The 17,652-nt window shown below is 30.2% G+C and overlaps 2 protein-coding genes across 3 annotated transcripts in view; one reads left to right on the forward strand and one right to left on the reverse strand.

Moving 5' to 3' along the window:
- LOC107449790 (glutamate-gated chloride channel-like) overlaps positions 1 to 17,652 on the reverse strand; it is a 457,252-nt gene that overhangs the window by 341,717 nt on the left and 97,883 nt on the right. For both annotated transcript variants that reach the window (XM_043042909.3, XM_087164199.1), the window contains one exon: positions 7,148 to 7,241. The gene's annotated coding sequence lies outside the window, so the exon portion shown is untranslated. The remainder of the gene's footprint in view (positions 1 to 7,147; positions 7,242 to 17,652) is intronic.
- LOC147809501 (uncharacterized) lies at positions 7,921 to 16,946 on the forward strand. The gene is made up of 5 exons (XM_087162851.1): positions 7,921 to 8,368; positions 8,477 to 12,173; positions 12,384 to 13,018; positions 13,208 to 13,281; positions 16,710 to 16,946. The coding sequence occupies exons 1-5, from the start codon at positions 7,921 to 7,923 to the stop codon at positions 16,944 to 16,946; spliced, it is 5,091 nt and encodes a 1,696-aa protein (XP_087018977.1).

The following is a 17,652-nucleotide window of genomic DNA, read 5'->3' on the forward strand; positions in this document are numbered from 1 at the left end:
GGAAAATTATATCCGTTGGCTTATGCGATTGCAGTTTGTTTTCTTCGTCCCTTAGTAATCTCGTGACAGCGATATCCTTTTCAGGATGAGTTTTGAAGACTCTAAAATTACATATGACTGAACAAAGTAATGATAATCTGATTTCAGCTTAGTATTTCGAGCAGGGAAGTAAGAGATTGGAAAATCCTTAAGTGCTTCCTTATTGGATGCTCAGAATTTTCATTAGTCTGGTTTAGTTTAAGAACACTAAAACTTAGATTAATATTCATCACGTCAAAAATTAATCTTTAATTTAATGTACGTTAAATGCAGTTTCATTTGTTCCCGTCTTTATTCTTTGTTTTTCTCTGTAATGGGAATCAAAATTTAGTGGAATTAACGAAGAGAAATTCTCGTTAAATCACGTCATTCTCAAAAGCCAAATTCAATTGTCATTAAAAAGTTTAAACACAAAAAAATTAATTTCAGATTTTTTTTTTTATTAAGAGAGTGTCAAAATATTAATTAAAATTGATTGTTCTATTTAAAAAAACTTCTGGTTTAATTTTTGTTGTAAAATACTTAATGTTTTAACTGTTACATCAGCATTTTCTATAGCTTTAAAAAATGTACCCTATTAGTTAAGGACTCTACAACATTAGTAAAAGATTTTTAATAATTTTTTGCAACTGTCGGTGTATATTTTTTAAGGATAATTATAATTATTTTTGATCTTATATTCATAAATCTATTTCTATCATTAGCCTTTTGATGTAGAATTTTTACTATGCATTTTCTTCATACTTTTTCTCAGTATTTTGTATTATGTTAAATTAAGTCAAAATAGGTGGAAAATATTATATTTAGCATTTTAATAATTTATAGTTATGAAATACAGCGTGAAATGCAGGTGTCTTTTTCTGTGTAAAAAGTAAAATCTTTCAAACAATAATTTTTCAAATTTGTACTTAATTGTAGTCATTAAAATTTCCTTAATTTACAAACTCAATTATTGATAAATTTTTGAATATGAATGAAAAAAAATTCAAACAATATTTTTGGATATTACATTTTAATACGAATATACCGATAATCTAACACATGTTCTTATTAATTATTAGACTATTTTTATATTTAAAAAATATCAATATATATTTTTGCTTGTAACTAGAGCGCCAGAAAAAAAAAGAGATGATACTGGTGCCCTACCTGCAGCAAAGTGTTAAATTTGAGGAGACAAAAGGAAAATTGCCAGAAGAAAAACAGAAGAAAAACACTTCAAGGCAATTATAGCATTGTACTAAAATACTCCATTTTCTTCGTTATTTCCGGAACCTCATTGAATACGGATTCAATATAAGTGGATTCTACTGTAAAGATAATTTTTTTTATCAAAACCGCATAAAATCAACAGTTTAGAATTAAAAATAACTTACCAAGTATTTAATAAAACTCACTTTATTTATATAGCAGTTTGGTAAAAGACTCTTTAATCGCTCCTTCAATAGTGCGAAATTTTTTTCAGATGCATAATTATCATGCTTAAATATGCTTAACGCATTTCATAAAATTTAAAAAATAACTATTATCTTACTTAATCCTTTTTCAATAAAGAAAAATCATTAATACAATGGGAAATCTTTTTACATTGTAAACTAGAATTGCGTGCTGAACGAAATTTATTATTCGAGATTCTCTCTAGATGTGCCTTACACATTAACAAAGAATTCGAAAACTATTACAAGGTTGCTGAATGTTTTGATTTTATTAAAATTCGTTCTTTCTCACACTCTTTCTTCCGACCACACATTTGAATGCTTAAGGCTAGGAAAAGAAGTCTTGACAATGAATGAAAACAATTAATAACCATTATATAGATTAATTAACTCTCCTTTTCGAAAATTATTCTTACGTATACATATCACTCGCATTTTTGATTCCTTGATGTACATGGGTATGCTTTGGGGCTTGCCCCTACATTCGCACTCTCCGGGCCATTTTCAAAATGTATTAATCAGTGATTCATACGTATATCAAAAATGGAGATTAATTCTGCCGTCCATATTTGCAAAAATAAAAGATTTCTATTATTTCCCAAATTTTATTCGTCTCTAAATTGCCTATCCTCATCTCTCTGGGGAATAGAATATTTGGACAAATGGATATTAATAATTCCCTTCAATAATTCATCAATAATTCTTCAAGCACTGTTTCACACGGATAACCAATTCTTCAACTAGTGTTAATCATCGTCTTAAGAATGAATATTCTATATACTGTCATTCTTTATCACAAATTCCTTGATAAATTATTTCTTAAAAATAATTAAGGGACATAACCCCTCAAGCAGACATACTGTGCTAAAACTCCAAGTATATTCCAAGTATATTGTGTACTCTAAGACAGCGGTTCCTAAATGATGTTACGCGGAACCTTAGGGTTCTGTGAAAGAGTGAAAGGGATTCAGCCAGTCAATACTTTTTTTTAAAATTATTGATGAGTTTTGAAACCTCTGATTATAATTTAGATACAACGTATAATTTATAATTTACATAATAATTCAATTGTCTTTATGAAATTATTTCAAGTGAAATGTTAATAAAATAGAAATGGCATTTTAAAAAGAAAATATCGGACTTCTATTTAACGAACTTCTATTTTGCGAATTTTTCAGAGGAACCAAGAACATTTTGGAAATTTCTTTGTAAAATAACTTCCAGATAGGGAATTGAATTTTCTATTTAGCGAACTTTTCTTTAAGATCCAATTTCAATGTTTACCAAATTATTTCGGAGCATTTCAAACTTGTTACTGCATTTTGTGATGGAAATGACCTTGATTTGATTTTCGCAGCCACGTAACTTTTAGAAAATACGGTGAAATCTCTTTTTGCTTCCCTTTTTGTTCGCATTTCATACAGGAATCCTTTTCAAAAATCAATTTACAAGAAAGTATAACAGAAATTTCTAAAGCATGGAACTATGATGTTACAGATCGTACTATTCGAAACTGTTTTGTCTAAAGCTGGATTCTTAGTCAGCATGGAGAATTTGGAAAGTAGATGACATTCCTTTTGAAGAACTTAAAAAAAGGTGTATACAGCTAAGAGAGAACCATGAAATTAATGATGTACTGCTTAATGATTTTCTTGTTATTGATTCTGAAGCTGTAACCACAGAAACATTAACTGAATCGGATATTTTGGACAATGTGAAAAATAAAAACAATTAAAGCAATAAATTGTGAAGAAGACGAAGAAGATGAAGACGGAAATGACGAAGAAATCACCAGATCTTCATATGATGAAACGTTAAAATCATTTAAAACAATTCCATAGTAGATAATAATTTACAAGATGAAGGTGCATCAATTGCTATTTTGATTATGTCAAGTGATTAAGAATTTAAAACTTGTTTTGTGCTGTTTAAGTATTTCAAATGGCTGCTTTCAATTTAACGAATTTTCCATATAACGAACTTTTTATCTGGATTTAGCGACTTCGTTAAATAGAGGTCCGACAGTATAATATTCCTAATAACAATATATTAAATAAATTATGAAAAGAGTAAGCATTTATAAAATATTACATTAGTATTTCCCGTCACGTCTTTCAAATCAAATAAAATTCTTTAATAAAATTCCCTCAATAACCATTTTCAATGTTTAAGGCAGTTCTTTTAAGTCTTCATCTCAAAGTAAACCATAATTGGTCTTATTTTATAAAACAAATTCATAACTAGAATGGATATAGCACTAGGATTGCAAACTTAACTGCGCAACATAAAGTTTATTTTAAGATTATTAATGATAAAACGATTAAAATGTTTCAGTACTCTAATAAAATAGTATTAAAATAGTATTTTATAGGTTATAACGTACCTTAATAATCTTTATTATACAGTCTGGGTTCAGCCGAAAGAAGATTTATTATTTAATTTTCCGTAGCCGAAAAAAAAATTGCGAACCGCTTGTCTAAGAAATGAAATCAAATATTGTTATAAATCATACCAGGCGTAATGGATCTGAGTGAAAACAATACAAAATATAAATAGAACGCTCTGTCATCAAAAATGTCTAACCTGTAACAATTTTTTTTTTAAAGTAAAGTCTTTTTTTTTGGGGGGGGGGATTAAATATGTGAGTTGCGTCAACAAAGAAGTACTGTGTGTTTTAAGGTGTCTGCATTGTTTCAAAATATTTTCTTAATAAGACTTTCCAAAATTTTTTGTTTTAGGAAAGAATCCTTATTCTCTAACATCCTAAATATAAAGTAAAATTTAAAAATTTGTAAAATATTTTTCAACATTTCAACAAATTTGAGTTTAAAAACAGCAATTTTTTCATGTCACCTTAACAGCTCTACAGCAAATTAAAATGAATAAATTACAAAATAATTTTTTCTAGATGGGACTAGCTGTCTTTTGAATTAAAATTTTGAAAAATTTCAGCAAATATTAATGAAATAAAAATAAATACATTGTTTAATATCGAATTTTTTACAAGAAAATCTAAATATTCTTACTTGAAGCTGGATAAGAATAACAAGTTCAAATTCAGGTTCGAATTCTTAATTCAAAACATCTCTAATATTATGCAAAATCTATTTCCGAAATTTAAGGGAATTCTACACTAAACGTTTTTTGCGATGTTTTTTAACGTAACGAATTTTTTTTTTCAAAACCAACGTTCTTCCAAAAATGCAAGAAAGTTCTAAAATGTAAGAAAATTCTGACTTCAAAAAAATTTATATCTGAAAATGAATTTCATTTGTCTTATAAATATAATTTATGCAAATAAATAAGGGTAAAAATATTCAAAGCAAAAGAAAAATTTTAGTTTCGTTTTCCTGAGATTACTTCCGGTTTTGATTTCGTCTCTGAGTATACGAAAAAACAACCGTAACTTTATTTCTAAAAATCGGAGGTAAAAAAAAGATAAGATTTAAATTGCGTTGCAAAGCTAATGAGCTTAATTTTAAGTACGGATATTAAAAAAAATTCGAAATTGCCGAATTTCACTCAGTTGGATATCTTAATCTAAATATTGTAAGAGATCTTAAGATCCTATTCGATCCAAACTGTGTCTTGTGCGGGGAGGACTCCCCAATGAATGCTGAGCATCTGGGGGTTTGCCCCGCAATTACTGGCAGCTTCTATGACAGATACTGGAATGATAGGGAACTGCTAACTGGCAGTTTTTATGTTTATGTTTATATTTCTATTTTTAATATTCTATTTAATTTTTTTTTGTTCTAATTATTTTTGTATTTCGAATGTTTTAATGTTTTTAATTTTTTTTTATTTGTTGTTATTCCTTGTGGGTCTGAGCAGAGTATTTTTACACTCCAGCGAATAATATACACATCAAGCGCTGCTGCTAGAAATAAAAAATATATATAGTGTACTATGTGATTCTTATCTCAAAGTGGTACAGTATGATTTTAGTGATTGTGTTTTATTTACTAGTTTATTCAGCGTTTAATAATATTCTAAAGTTTAACCTTATATGTTATTATATATGTTAGTCTCATCAATGTGATTTTAGTTTTAAACATCACTGTAAGAATGGATACTCAACATTGACATAAACATTTTTCGTTTTTGGCGAAAACGTTTCCTGCAAAATACTATAAAGGAACAATTGTCCAATAGGAAAAAAGATCACCATCTTCACTAGATTAGAAATGCGAATTTCGTTAAGAAAATTAGGCTTAACGCAATATTTCTAGAGCACAACTGATACGGGATTGCAATATTAAATGGAAGAAAAATGTGTAATCAGTTGTTTTCTGGAATCGAAGAGTACTTGCTTTAATGACTTAAAAACTTGAAGCATTGATCCCATACCATCATACAATGTAAAATGTGTTGAACTAAAATAAAAATTAGAAAACAACAGTGAGACTCGTGAATAGAGTAGCAGTTTCGTCAAATATTTAAGAATATGCTTTTCATCAAAAATTATTTCGTAATGCATTATTCGTAATTAATTTTTTTCGTAATTAATTTCTTTGATTATATTTTTAATAAATTAAGTATAATTATAATAAATTTAATTATAATTAATTATAATAACTTAATTATGGTTATAATAAATTTAACTATAATTAATTATAATAACTTAATTATGGTTATAATAAATTTAATTATAGTAACTTAATTATGATTATAATAAATTCAATTATAATAAATTAATTATAATTGTAATAAATTTATTTGTAATAAATTAAGTAATTAATTTCTTTTCGAAATGATTATTTGAAAATACGACATGTACGAAACCCAGAAGTGCTAAGTCGTCAAAATTTGGAGTTTTAATTTTAAGAGTGAAAGTGATCTTAGAACAGGTAATCTTTAATCCATATTTTTAGTATCATATTTTGTTTTGCTCTTTTTTAACATTAAGTTTTTTCACACGTAAATATCTATTCACCGTTCGAATTTGGGTATTGTTTAGTTCATTTTTTTTCGAAGTTTCCGAAACATACATACCAAGGGATGTTATTACGAAGCATTGCTTATTCTAGCTTCTGCGTAGCATCGTTAGATAGTTTTCTATATTTAGGTATAGTTTGGCCATTACAAGATGAACCCCCGACACAAAAGAAGACAGTACCTCACAAAAGACAACTAGACTGTCAGTATATTTTATAATTGTCAGAGACTGGAAGCTTTTATTTTAGCTATGATGATGTGATTTTAGTCTGTTTTTCCTAACGTACCATCAGTTTTCTTTCTTTTTTTTTTGGATTGTATTGCATTTTTATGCATATAACTCAAGTATATTTCGTATTAAGTTATATCTGAGTGTGTATGCAGATAATGACATTGAGATGACATTAGAATAATCGATTAGAAACGTTGAAGAAAAAAATTGGTTCTAAGAAATAATCTATATGATGAATAAGAGAAGTAAACTCTAAATTGCCTTAGAACAATGAGTTACGAACATTTATACTAGATCTATAAGAAAATAATTAATTTTCTTGATTCATTTCTGCTATAAAAAATATACAAATATTATAAACTAAAAATTTATCATTTTGAGCATAAGAATTTTTTTATTTATTTTGGTTATGCATTGATCATCATTTGTAAAATTTGAGTTGTTGGAAATTAAACAATATATAAATAAATTTGAATACAAATATTTTATAAAAACCATTTACCTCATAATACGATATGGACTGTGCAGATGATGAATTGCTCGAAAACATGTCAAAGATGGTCATATACTAACGATCACCTGTACAGTTAAATGATCTAAAATAAAAATAGAAAAAAAAAATGAATTAGTTAAAAATTAAAATTACAAACATAGAAATATTTTTTTTTGGTAAGAGAAACACGACTGTACTGATTGTGTAATCAAAGCAGTAAAGTTCGAATAGTGTTTACATAGATGTGCTGTGGCAACTCAAGCCACGAATAAGGTTAAATCCCCATGAAAGGGATTTCTACTAGGCGTCTTCCCTAACCGAGGGAGAATTCAATCAGAATGAAACTTGAACTGGCGAGATAAACATCTCGTGGAATCGGAAAAATCCGATTTGAATATATAATGCATAATCAGGAAAATTTTATGTTTATTTGTGTTTATGTTTAGTGTTCCTATTGTTATGTTTAATAAATAGATAAAAAAAGGACAAATTTGGAAAATCATTACAATTACGGACAGGATATCACTATTGAATAACGCAACCTAAAGGCTTGATAAGTAAAATATTACATGGTGACACCGGACTTGATATAGTATGGAATTAGGAAATTGTGGTAATTTATAAATTACGAATCTATGAAACTATTACGAGGAATCTATGAATTACGAACATTCATTAATTGGCACGGAATAAATATTTTTGATGAAAATATCTTCAGATAGTGAAACGCTGAGATTTGAGGTAGGTCCATTTTTCTTTGTTCCAATTTATTGATATATAAAATGGATTTAGAACGAATTAAGGAAAAACGAAAAAGGTTAAGAATTTCATTTAGTAAGCATTTAACTAAGATAGAAAATACAATAGGAATTGGAATTTCGAATGAATACACGAAAGAAATGAAAGTGAATGAGCTTTTGAGCTTAAAATCTCAGCTCACAGAAAAATTAAATGATTTAATTAAAGCTGATGATGAAGTGCAGTTAAAAATTGAAATAGAGGATATGGCAGCTGAAATAGATTTAAGTGAAGAATATAAAGATAAGGGTATTGAAGCGAAATCGAAAATAGAAAGGAATTTAGAAAATTTAATTGTTAAACCACAAGGTGTAATTCAGATAAGCGAGACTAATGTCGCGGCAAATGTAAATAACTCTGTTCAGTTTGTACCACATAACGAAACTAAAAATATTGTCAAACTCCCGAAACTAAATATTCAAACTTTTTACGGTGATTGTAGTTATTTTTTAGATTTTTGGAATTCTTTTGAAGTTGCAATACACAATAATACTTCATTATCGAAAATAGAAAAGTTTACATATCTAAAATCCTATCTAGGAGGAGTTGCATTAAGTGCAGTATCGGGATTTTCACTTACGGATCAAAATTATGACGCGTCAATACAATTGCTGAAAGATAGATTTGGGCGAACTGATATTATAATGTCAACACATATGCATAAACTGTTATTAATAGATCCTGTTAAATCATGTAATAATATTGTTGGATTAAGAAAAATGTATGACGCAATAGAAATCCAAATTAGATCTTTACAATCATTAGGAGTAGCTGCAGGAACTTATAGTAATCTCCTATGCCCAGTAATTCTACAAAAATTACCCGAGGAATTAAATTTAAATTTTAATCGGCAACGTAAAACAGATGAATTATTCGATATTTCTTTGTTGCTTCAATTTATTAAAGATGAGGTAAATTGCAGAGAAGCAGCATTATTATTAGCGAATCCTAAAAATGCAACTGTTAGAGATTATTCATTTAAAAATAAAACAGATCAAAGTTACCCTAATAGGCCTCATTATTCGAACACTAAAAGGAATGATTATTCGGGCAATAAATCTAGCGCAGCAGTTTTAGCTACACACGTCGAAGAACGATATTCACACCCTCATAAATTTGACTCTTACGCGAAAACAAATTACAATTCAAAGCGAAACTTTAATACTTCCTATTCTGATAGACATGTGAATAATTTAAAATGCATTTTCTGTTCCAAAAATCATATGAGTCACGATTGCTTGTTAAATGTGTTTGAGAAGAAAAAAGCTTTAATGTCTAAGGGCTTATGTTTTATATGTTTTCAAAATCATTTAAGTAAATTTTGTGATAGGAATTATCAAAAATGCAAACAGTGTAATTCTTCTTCTCATAACTCTTTAATTTGTAATGGGAACGAACATAATGAAAGAAAAAATGTTTCGGCGCCAGCGGTTGACGCCGTGCAAGGGGGGAAAGGGGGAATCCCAGAAACTCAAAATGCTATATCGTCTATGATTTCTCTTTCTTCTAAAGAAAATAAAATAAAGAGAAGCGCTTCTAATTCGATCTTATTGCAAACTTTTTCGGCGGAAAGCAAAACAAAACAAGGAGTTAATATTCAATTGCGTTGTATGTTAGACGGAGGGGCGAATAAATCTTTCGTTTTAAGAGAAATAGCTGAGTCATTAAATTTAGAAGTGATTAATAAAGAATCACTAATTATTTATACATTCGGAAATGAAATCGCAGAAAAGCACACATATGATGTGGTCGAATTAACATTACAAAGTATAAAAAATTCAAATCGAAAAATAAAAATACAAGCGGTGGTAATTGACTCGATTACTTCGGCACAAATTAGCATTCCGTCACAATGGGTTAGAAATATTGCTATAGAAATGGGGATTGAATTAGCTGATGTTAGTACCTCCAATAAAATACATGTTTTAATTGGTTCGGATTACATATCACAAATTTTAGGTGAAAGGAACGTAAGAATTAGTAAAAGATTGATCGCAGTGGATAGTATTTTTGGAGCTTTACTACAAGGACAGGATAAGGAATCCAATTCACCGGAGGTGCCAGTCAATCATTTATTTGTTGAAAATGAAGAATTAGATTGTGATAGGATTAAGAATTTGTGGTCATTGGAAGCAATCGGGATAAATGCAGATAAAGAACTATCTCCGTCAGATAAAGAAATTTTGGAATCGTTTGAACAAAATACGACATATTCAAATAAAAGATACGAAACTCGATTATTATGGAGGGCGGATAATAGAGAATTGAATAGTAATTATGAAATTGCAAAACGTCGTTTATTTAGTTTAAACAAAACATTCGAGAAAAATGAGGGATTATATTTAAAATACGATGAGATCTTAAATGAGCACGTAAGGGAAGGAATTGTTGAAAGGGTAGAAATGGATTTGGATAAAAATATAAATACAGGTTATTTTCTCCCACATCACGCTGTAGTACGCGAACAAAAGGACAGTACAAAGGTTAGGGTAGTCTTCGATGGATCTTCAAAGGGTAAAGGGGAATTGTCATTAAACGATTGTTTAGATTGCGGTCCAAACTTAAACCCGGATTTACTAAAAATTATTTTGAGGTTCAGATTGCACAAAATTGCAATTTGCGCTGACATTCAGCGTGCATATTTGGAAGTAGGGATCGCAGAACAAGATAGAGAATTTTTAAAATTTTTGTGGATAAAAGAAAAGGGTCCTAATCTCGATCTCAGCAATCACAATATCCAAACTCTTCGATACAAAAGGGTTACATTTGGAGTTAAGTGTAGTTCATTTTTGTTGTCAGCAACAATAAGATTACACATAGAGAAATATCGCAAAGACTACGGTGAAGCGTGTGAAATGCTCCATGAACTCTATGTAGATGATATGATCGACGGAACTTCTAACGTGCAGGATGCCTTTCGTTTGAGTAAGGAGATGATATTTATTCTTGGACAAGCTAGCATGAATCTACGTAGATGGACAACAAATTCTCCGATTCTTAGCGAAGCATGGAAACAAGCTTTTATAGATTGCCGAGAAGCATCTCAAGAACTAGGCGTACCTTTAAAGATTTTGGGACTTATCTGGAACAATGTTGAGGACAACATTAGATTCGACATTCGACAGTTTGAAAATCTGAGATTGTGCAAGGCGATAACTAAACGAATTATCTTGGCAGCATGCGGTATGCTTTTTGATCCCATTGGACTAATGAACCCCTTCAGTATTAGAATAAAGCTTTTGTTACAACAGATTTGGGAAAAAGGCATTTCATGGGATGAGTGTATTCCCACTGAAATAAAGGACACATTTCTTGATTGGTATAACGAATTAAAGATAATTCGAAACTTGGAAATACCTAGGCAATATTTCGAAGAACTGGATTGGGAGTCATTAGAGATTCATATTTTTTCCGACGCAAGTCCTAAGTGTTATGGGGCTGTAGCTTATTTCCGGATGAACAATATTACGAGCTTTATAATGTCTAAATCTCGCCTAGCCCCTTTAAAGAAGCTTACTTTACCGAGGTTAGAGCTGATGGGAGCATTAATTTCCGCAAAAATTGGAAGTTATCTTAAAGACACTTTCTCTAAGTTAAATGAGAAAAGAATATTTTACTGGACAGATTCTACAATTTGCCTACACTGGATCAAAGGACAATCCGATGATTGGAAGCAGTTTGTTAGAAACAGAGTGATAAAAATAAAGGAAAAAACCAATCCGGATCATTGGCATCATTGTAGCGGAAAAGATAACCCTGCAGATAAACTTACACGAGGAATGAATGCTCAAGCTCTTTTAAACGATACTCTTTGGTTATCGGGACCTCCATGGCTAAAAGAAAGGAATATCCCTTACTATGAAAGCGCCTCTTGTCCTGACTTGCATAACGTTGTAGGAGAGAGACGAAAAATTGTAACTTTACATTTAAGAACTGTATCTATTCAGCCGTTACTGAATCTTGATAATTATAGTGACCTAAACAAAGTTCTCAGAATTACAGGATACATATTTCGTTTCATTCATAACTGCAAGACAGCGCACGAAAAGAGAATAGGAGCCATCACAGCGAGTGAACTAACCAACGCGGAAACTTACTGGATTAAAGTTGTGCAACGAATTGAATTTGAAAGGGAATACCTGGATTTAAAAAACAATAGTCCCATACATCCAAATTCGAAATTATACGATTTAAATCCAATTTTGTCAGCTGATGATTTAATGGCCTTAAAAGGAAGGTTACAAAATTCAGATTTCGATGTTCAATCAAAGCACCCAATTATTATCCCAAATAAGACAAAATTTACAGAACTCTTAATATTTAAAGAACATAAAAACTTGTGTCACTCTGGTGTTTCGGATACACTTACACAATTGAGAGAACGATTTTGGATAATCCGAGGGAGGCAAGCTGTAAAAACTTGTTTGAATAAGTGCTTTAAGTGTAGACGATATAAAGTTAAACATGGAATTCAGGTAGTTGCTCCATTACCTGCAAATAGAACTTGTGAAGCCAACCCATTTGAAGTTGTAGGCATAGACTTTGCTGGTCCTGTGTACTCAAAGGACCATGATAAAATTTACATCGCATTATTTACATGCGCTGTAACGCGAGCAGTACACCTAGAAGTTGTGTCGAATTTAAGTACAGAACATTTTCTTTTGTCATTCAGACGATTTATCTCCAGAAGAGGCATTTGCCGGATTGTAAACTCTGATAATGCTTTAACTTTTAAAAGTGCTGACATTGAACTCAAGAGACTATACATGAACATTAATGAACTCGAAGTTCAGAACTATTTTAGCAAAAGGGGTATTGAGTGGCAGTACATCGTTGAACGTGCTGCATGGTGGGGAGGATACTGGGAGAGAATGGTTCGAATAACAAAAATCGCATTAAAGAAAATTTTAGGGAAATCATTTGTTTCATTTGAAGAATTGCAGACTATTTTGGCAGAAATTGAAGCTATAATTAATTCGCGTCCATTAACATATGTTTATAATGAACCTAATGAACCATTCCCTCTCACTCCTGCTAACTTTTTAACTGGAAGAAGATTAACAGCTTTACCTAATTGGTCAGGTAATGCAAATTTTGAATTATTTAAAGGTAAAAGGGATTTGATTAAAAGATTTTTGTATAGGGAAAAAATTCTGAATAATTTTTGGAAAAGATGGAAAAAGGAATATCTTCTTCTGTTAAAAGGTGCAAATTTCAACAAATATGTAAATGTAAACATTGAATTTAATGTAAATGATATAGTTTTAATAGGTGACGAGAAAATACCAAGACAACTTTGGAAGTTAGGAAGAATTCTTGAATGCCACAAGGGTCGAGATGGCAAGGTAAGATCAGTCTCTGTGAAAACGTCTTCAGGGGTCATAAGACGCCCAGTACAGTTATTGTATAATTTAGAAATTGCATCAAATGAGTGAGTAACAAATTACAAGTTGATTATGAATAAGTGACTGTCTTTATTCTAATTCGAATTTATGATTTTTTTGCTGATATTGTTTTCATAAATTTTTGTATGATTCATTATTTATGTCGTGAATTGTTAATTTGGTAGTTTAATGTAGTATTGTATAATCTTAAATTCTATTTGTAAATTGTTTTTGAACTCTCTTTCGGGGCGGGAGGATGTGGCAACTCAAGCCACGAATAAGGTTAAATCCCCATGAAAGGGATTTCTACTAGGCGTCTTCCCTAACCGAGGGAGAATTCAATCAGAATGAAACTTGAACTGGCGAGATAAACATCTCGTGGAATCGGAAAAATCCGATTTGAATATATAATGCATAATCAGGAAAATTTTATGTTTATTTGTGTTTATGTTTAGTGTTCCTATTGTTATGTTTAATAAATAGATAAAAAAAGGACAAATTTGGAAAATCATTACAATTACGGACAGGATATCACTATTGAATAACGCAACCTAAAGGCTTGATAAGTAAAATATTACATGTGCAAAGCGACACATATAAACAATCGCTCATATAAATCTTTAACTTTTACATCTGAACTGTTTTACATAACAGGAAGCGACAATATTCATTTGTGTGAAATAGATATGATAGATAATAGTATGTAACGGATATTTAATGTAAAATCATGAAATGGTAGTAAAAAATAGTACAGAAATGCACTTTAACTAGAACTATACACTATCTGGCTATATATATATATATATATATATATATATATATATATATATATATATATATATATATATATATATATATATATATATATATATACTCAGTGGTGACCAAAAGTGTGGACATTTTTTGAAAGTTTCCTGTGCTTGTAAAATATATTAATTTTCACTTAAATACAAACGTTCAGATATCAAATTGAAGGTAATTTAATGTAGAATTTAATAATAAACACAGTATTACAATATCTGTATTGCAAAAAAAGTTATGCAACTAATAGTAAGATCTATCTTAGATTTGCATTTTTTTGAAGTGATACTTACACAATAATACTTAGTAGGATAACCCTTATATTTAAGACAGTTTTACAGCGTCTTTTTATCGAGTGAACGAGTGTTTGGAGTTCATCTTTTGTAATCAAATGGTACCAAGAATCATTTATAGCTTCAACAAGTTGTCTTTTATTGGATGGACGTTTTTTTCGTACAAGAATTTTCAAGCGTCACCACAAATTTTCAATTCGATTGAGATCGGGGCTGTTTCCTGGCCATGGTAATATATCTATGCCTTTATTTTGAAACCATGCTTTGCATACTTTTGCTGTGTGGCATGGAGCTGAATCCTGCTGAAAAATAAATGTTTCGTCGTTGGGGAAGAGATCCGTGATGGAAGATATCAATTTTTGTTTCAGGACAATTTCAATGTATTTTTTGGCATTCAGGATCCATCAATCACTTGAATTCGGCCCACACCATCTGCAAACATACATGCCCAAATCATGACATTTGTAGGGTTTTTTGTAGTTTCTTCAATGCAATGTGCTTCACCTACTCTACCCTACTTGAACATACTGCAATACCCGCTGCATTCATTTCACATCTAATCGCATTGATGAAATTTTTCTATCTTGAAGGCATAGCCGTTTAATTTATATCTCGGCAGTAGCACATGTGCATTTTTTGGGCCTGATTTAGCTTTATTTTCCACTGATTTCCTTTTTTCATAACGTGAGCAGAACTTTCGTACACCAGAACAAGTCACTGAACCACCAACTTGTCTTGCAATTTCAGCATAAGAAAGGCCTTTTTCTCTCAATATGACAATTCGGCTTCTTTTTGTAGATGTCCAATCAGTTCTTCTTGTTAATGACATTGTTTAAAATTAGTTTAATTAAAAAAAGGACTTTAAATATTCAAAAACAGCAATACTCTATTTAATTGTACTAGTATGCATCATTCCGCAAAATATTTCCGTAACAATAACACTTTTACCATCCAAATCACCAAAACTATAGTTACAGACACTTGATTGGTCCTGAGAACAGTGTTTGTGATTGGCTAGTACGCTTTTATTACAAAACAAGTCCTTATTCAAAACGATTTGTGTTTGTTTGTTCTGCTAAAATGAGCATAACTTTTTTTGTAATACATATATTTTAATTCCGTTTTTGTTATTCAATTTTACATTAACTTACCTTCAATTTGATAAATAAACATTTATATTTAAGTGAAAATTAATATATTCTACAAGTACACAAAGTTGAAAAACATGAAACCTTTCTGAAAATGTCCACCACACTTTTTGCCACCACTGTATGAATATATATATATATATATATATATATATATATATATATATATATATATATATATATATATATATATATATATATATACATACATACATACATACATACATACATACATACATACATACATACATACATACATACATACATACATACATACATACATACATACATACATACATACATACATACATACATACATACATACATACATACATACATACATACATACATACATACATACATACATACATACATACATACATACATACATACATACATACATACATACATACATACATACATACATACATACATACATACATACATACATACATACATACATACATACATACATACATACATACATACATACATACATACATACATACATACATACATACATACATACATACATACATACATACATACATACATACATACATACATACATACATACATACATACATACATACATACATACATACATACATACATACATACATACATACATACATACATACATACATACATACATACATACATACATACATACATATATATATATATATATATATATACATATTATATATATATATATATATATATATATATATATATATATATATATATATATATATATATATATATATATATATATATATATATATATATATATATATATATATATATATATATATATATATATATTATTATTATTATTATTATTATTATTATTATTATTATTATAATGCATAATTTATTACAAAATAGTGATGATAGTCAAAAATATATTACACTGCTGGACAATTGCTAAGAACGAAGGACAAATGGCTGCATAGCGCATCAAAAATTAAGCGTGGTTAAATGTCAAATGAAGTATAAGAATGCAAGAATGTTAGGATATTTAAAAAAATGAGATAATTTATTCTGCTGTGTAACCCAGAAGGTTTGAAATATGTTCAAGGAACTAAATAGTTGTTTTCTGCTGAAAACCTCAAGATGGAAAAAAGGCAAATACTATTTGTAGGTATCCTGGAGTAAGATGTCAATAAAGGGCATGGTTATCATGGAGGGCAAAGCAAGTTTCACAACGTCGTCACATGCTTTGCACAACAGTATACAGCAGCTGTTGGAACAATTTGTCTCATTCCTTTGTCAGTGCAAAAATGAAGGTGCCCTCGATGATGAGAATGAGAGTGGCAGGGTAACCTGGACTAGCCACCCTCCTCACAAAATCATTCCACACATTTTCAATGGGGTTTAAATCTGGAAGAAGGTCTTGCCATACTAGGTGTTTATATATCTTCGTTCTGTACACACTCTACGACAGCGACTGTTCGATAACATGTTGAATTGTCGCCCATAAAACAAGTTTATCTTTGTCATAAGGTGAAACTGAATATTATTAATGTTGCGTTGGCCTGTCATAGCTCCAGTTGGAAGAACATAGAGGGGGTACGAACATTAATTATTATCCTCGCCCGTACCATGTTGGATATCTGTCTTTTTTACGTTTGATCGACTATAACGCCAGATCATTTGACGTCGATAATCAGACGAGAGACCGAATCTACTCTCATCTGAAAATAGTACGTAAGCACATTCCTCTTTGCTCCAACTGCGATGGTGAAGACACCATTGCAAACGGGCGCTATGGTGACGTCTGGACAATGGCATGCACATAACAGATCGAATGGCGTGCAGTCCTCTTGCTTGCAAGCGTCAGGCTATAGTTTTTCGGGAGATTCGCTTGCTAGTAGCAAACGGTAATTGATTTGCTACCTAACTGGCTGTACTCCAAAGACACCTTTTTTGTCAATAGCACCATGTACCTGCATTCTGCAAGCGTCTTACATGGAACACAGCCTCCTTATTGACGTTTACTATACATTTCAGTTGTTTGAAATCATTTCCAAACCCTTGAAGTAACACCGTGATTGACGCCTAAACCTTTGGCAACAACTGTTATT

The sequence above is a fragment of the Parasteatoda tepidariorum genome, chromosome 5, assembly GCF_982258835.1.
Source record: "Parasteatoda tepidariorum strain Cologne lab strain chromosome 5, Ptep-v5.0, whole genome shotgun sequence".
Taxonomy (NCBI): domain Eukaryota; kingdom Metazoa; phylum Arthropoda; class Arachnida; order Araneae; family Theridiidae; genus Parasteatoda; species Parasteatoda tepidariorum.

Coding starts and splice junctions, on each gene's coding strand:
- LOC147809501 (XM_087162851.1), top strand. CDS start 7,921: ATGGATTTAGAACGAATTAAGGAAAAACGAAAAAGGTTAAGAATTTCA. Junction 13,019..13,207: donor AGCTTTACCTAATTGGTCAG/GTAATGCAAATT, acceptor TAGTTTTAATAG/GTGACGAGAAAATACCAAGA. Junction 13,282..16,709: donor ACAAGGGTCGAGATGGCAAG/GTAAGATCAGTC, acceptor TACTATTTGTAG/GTATCCTGGAGTAAGATGTC.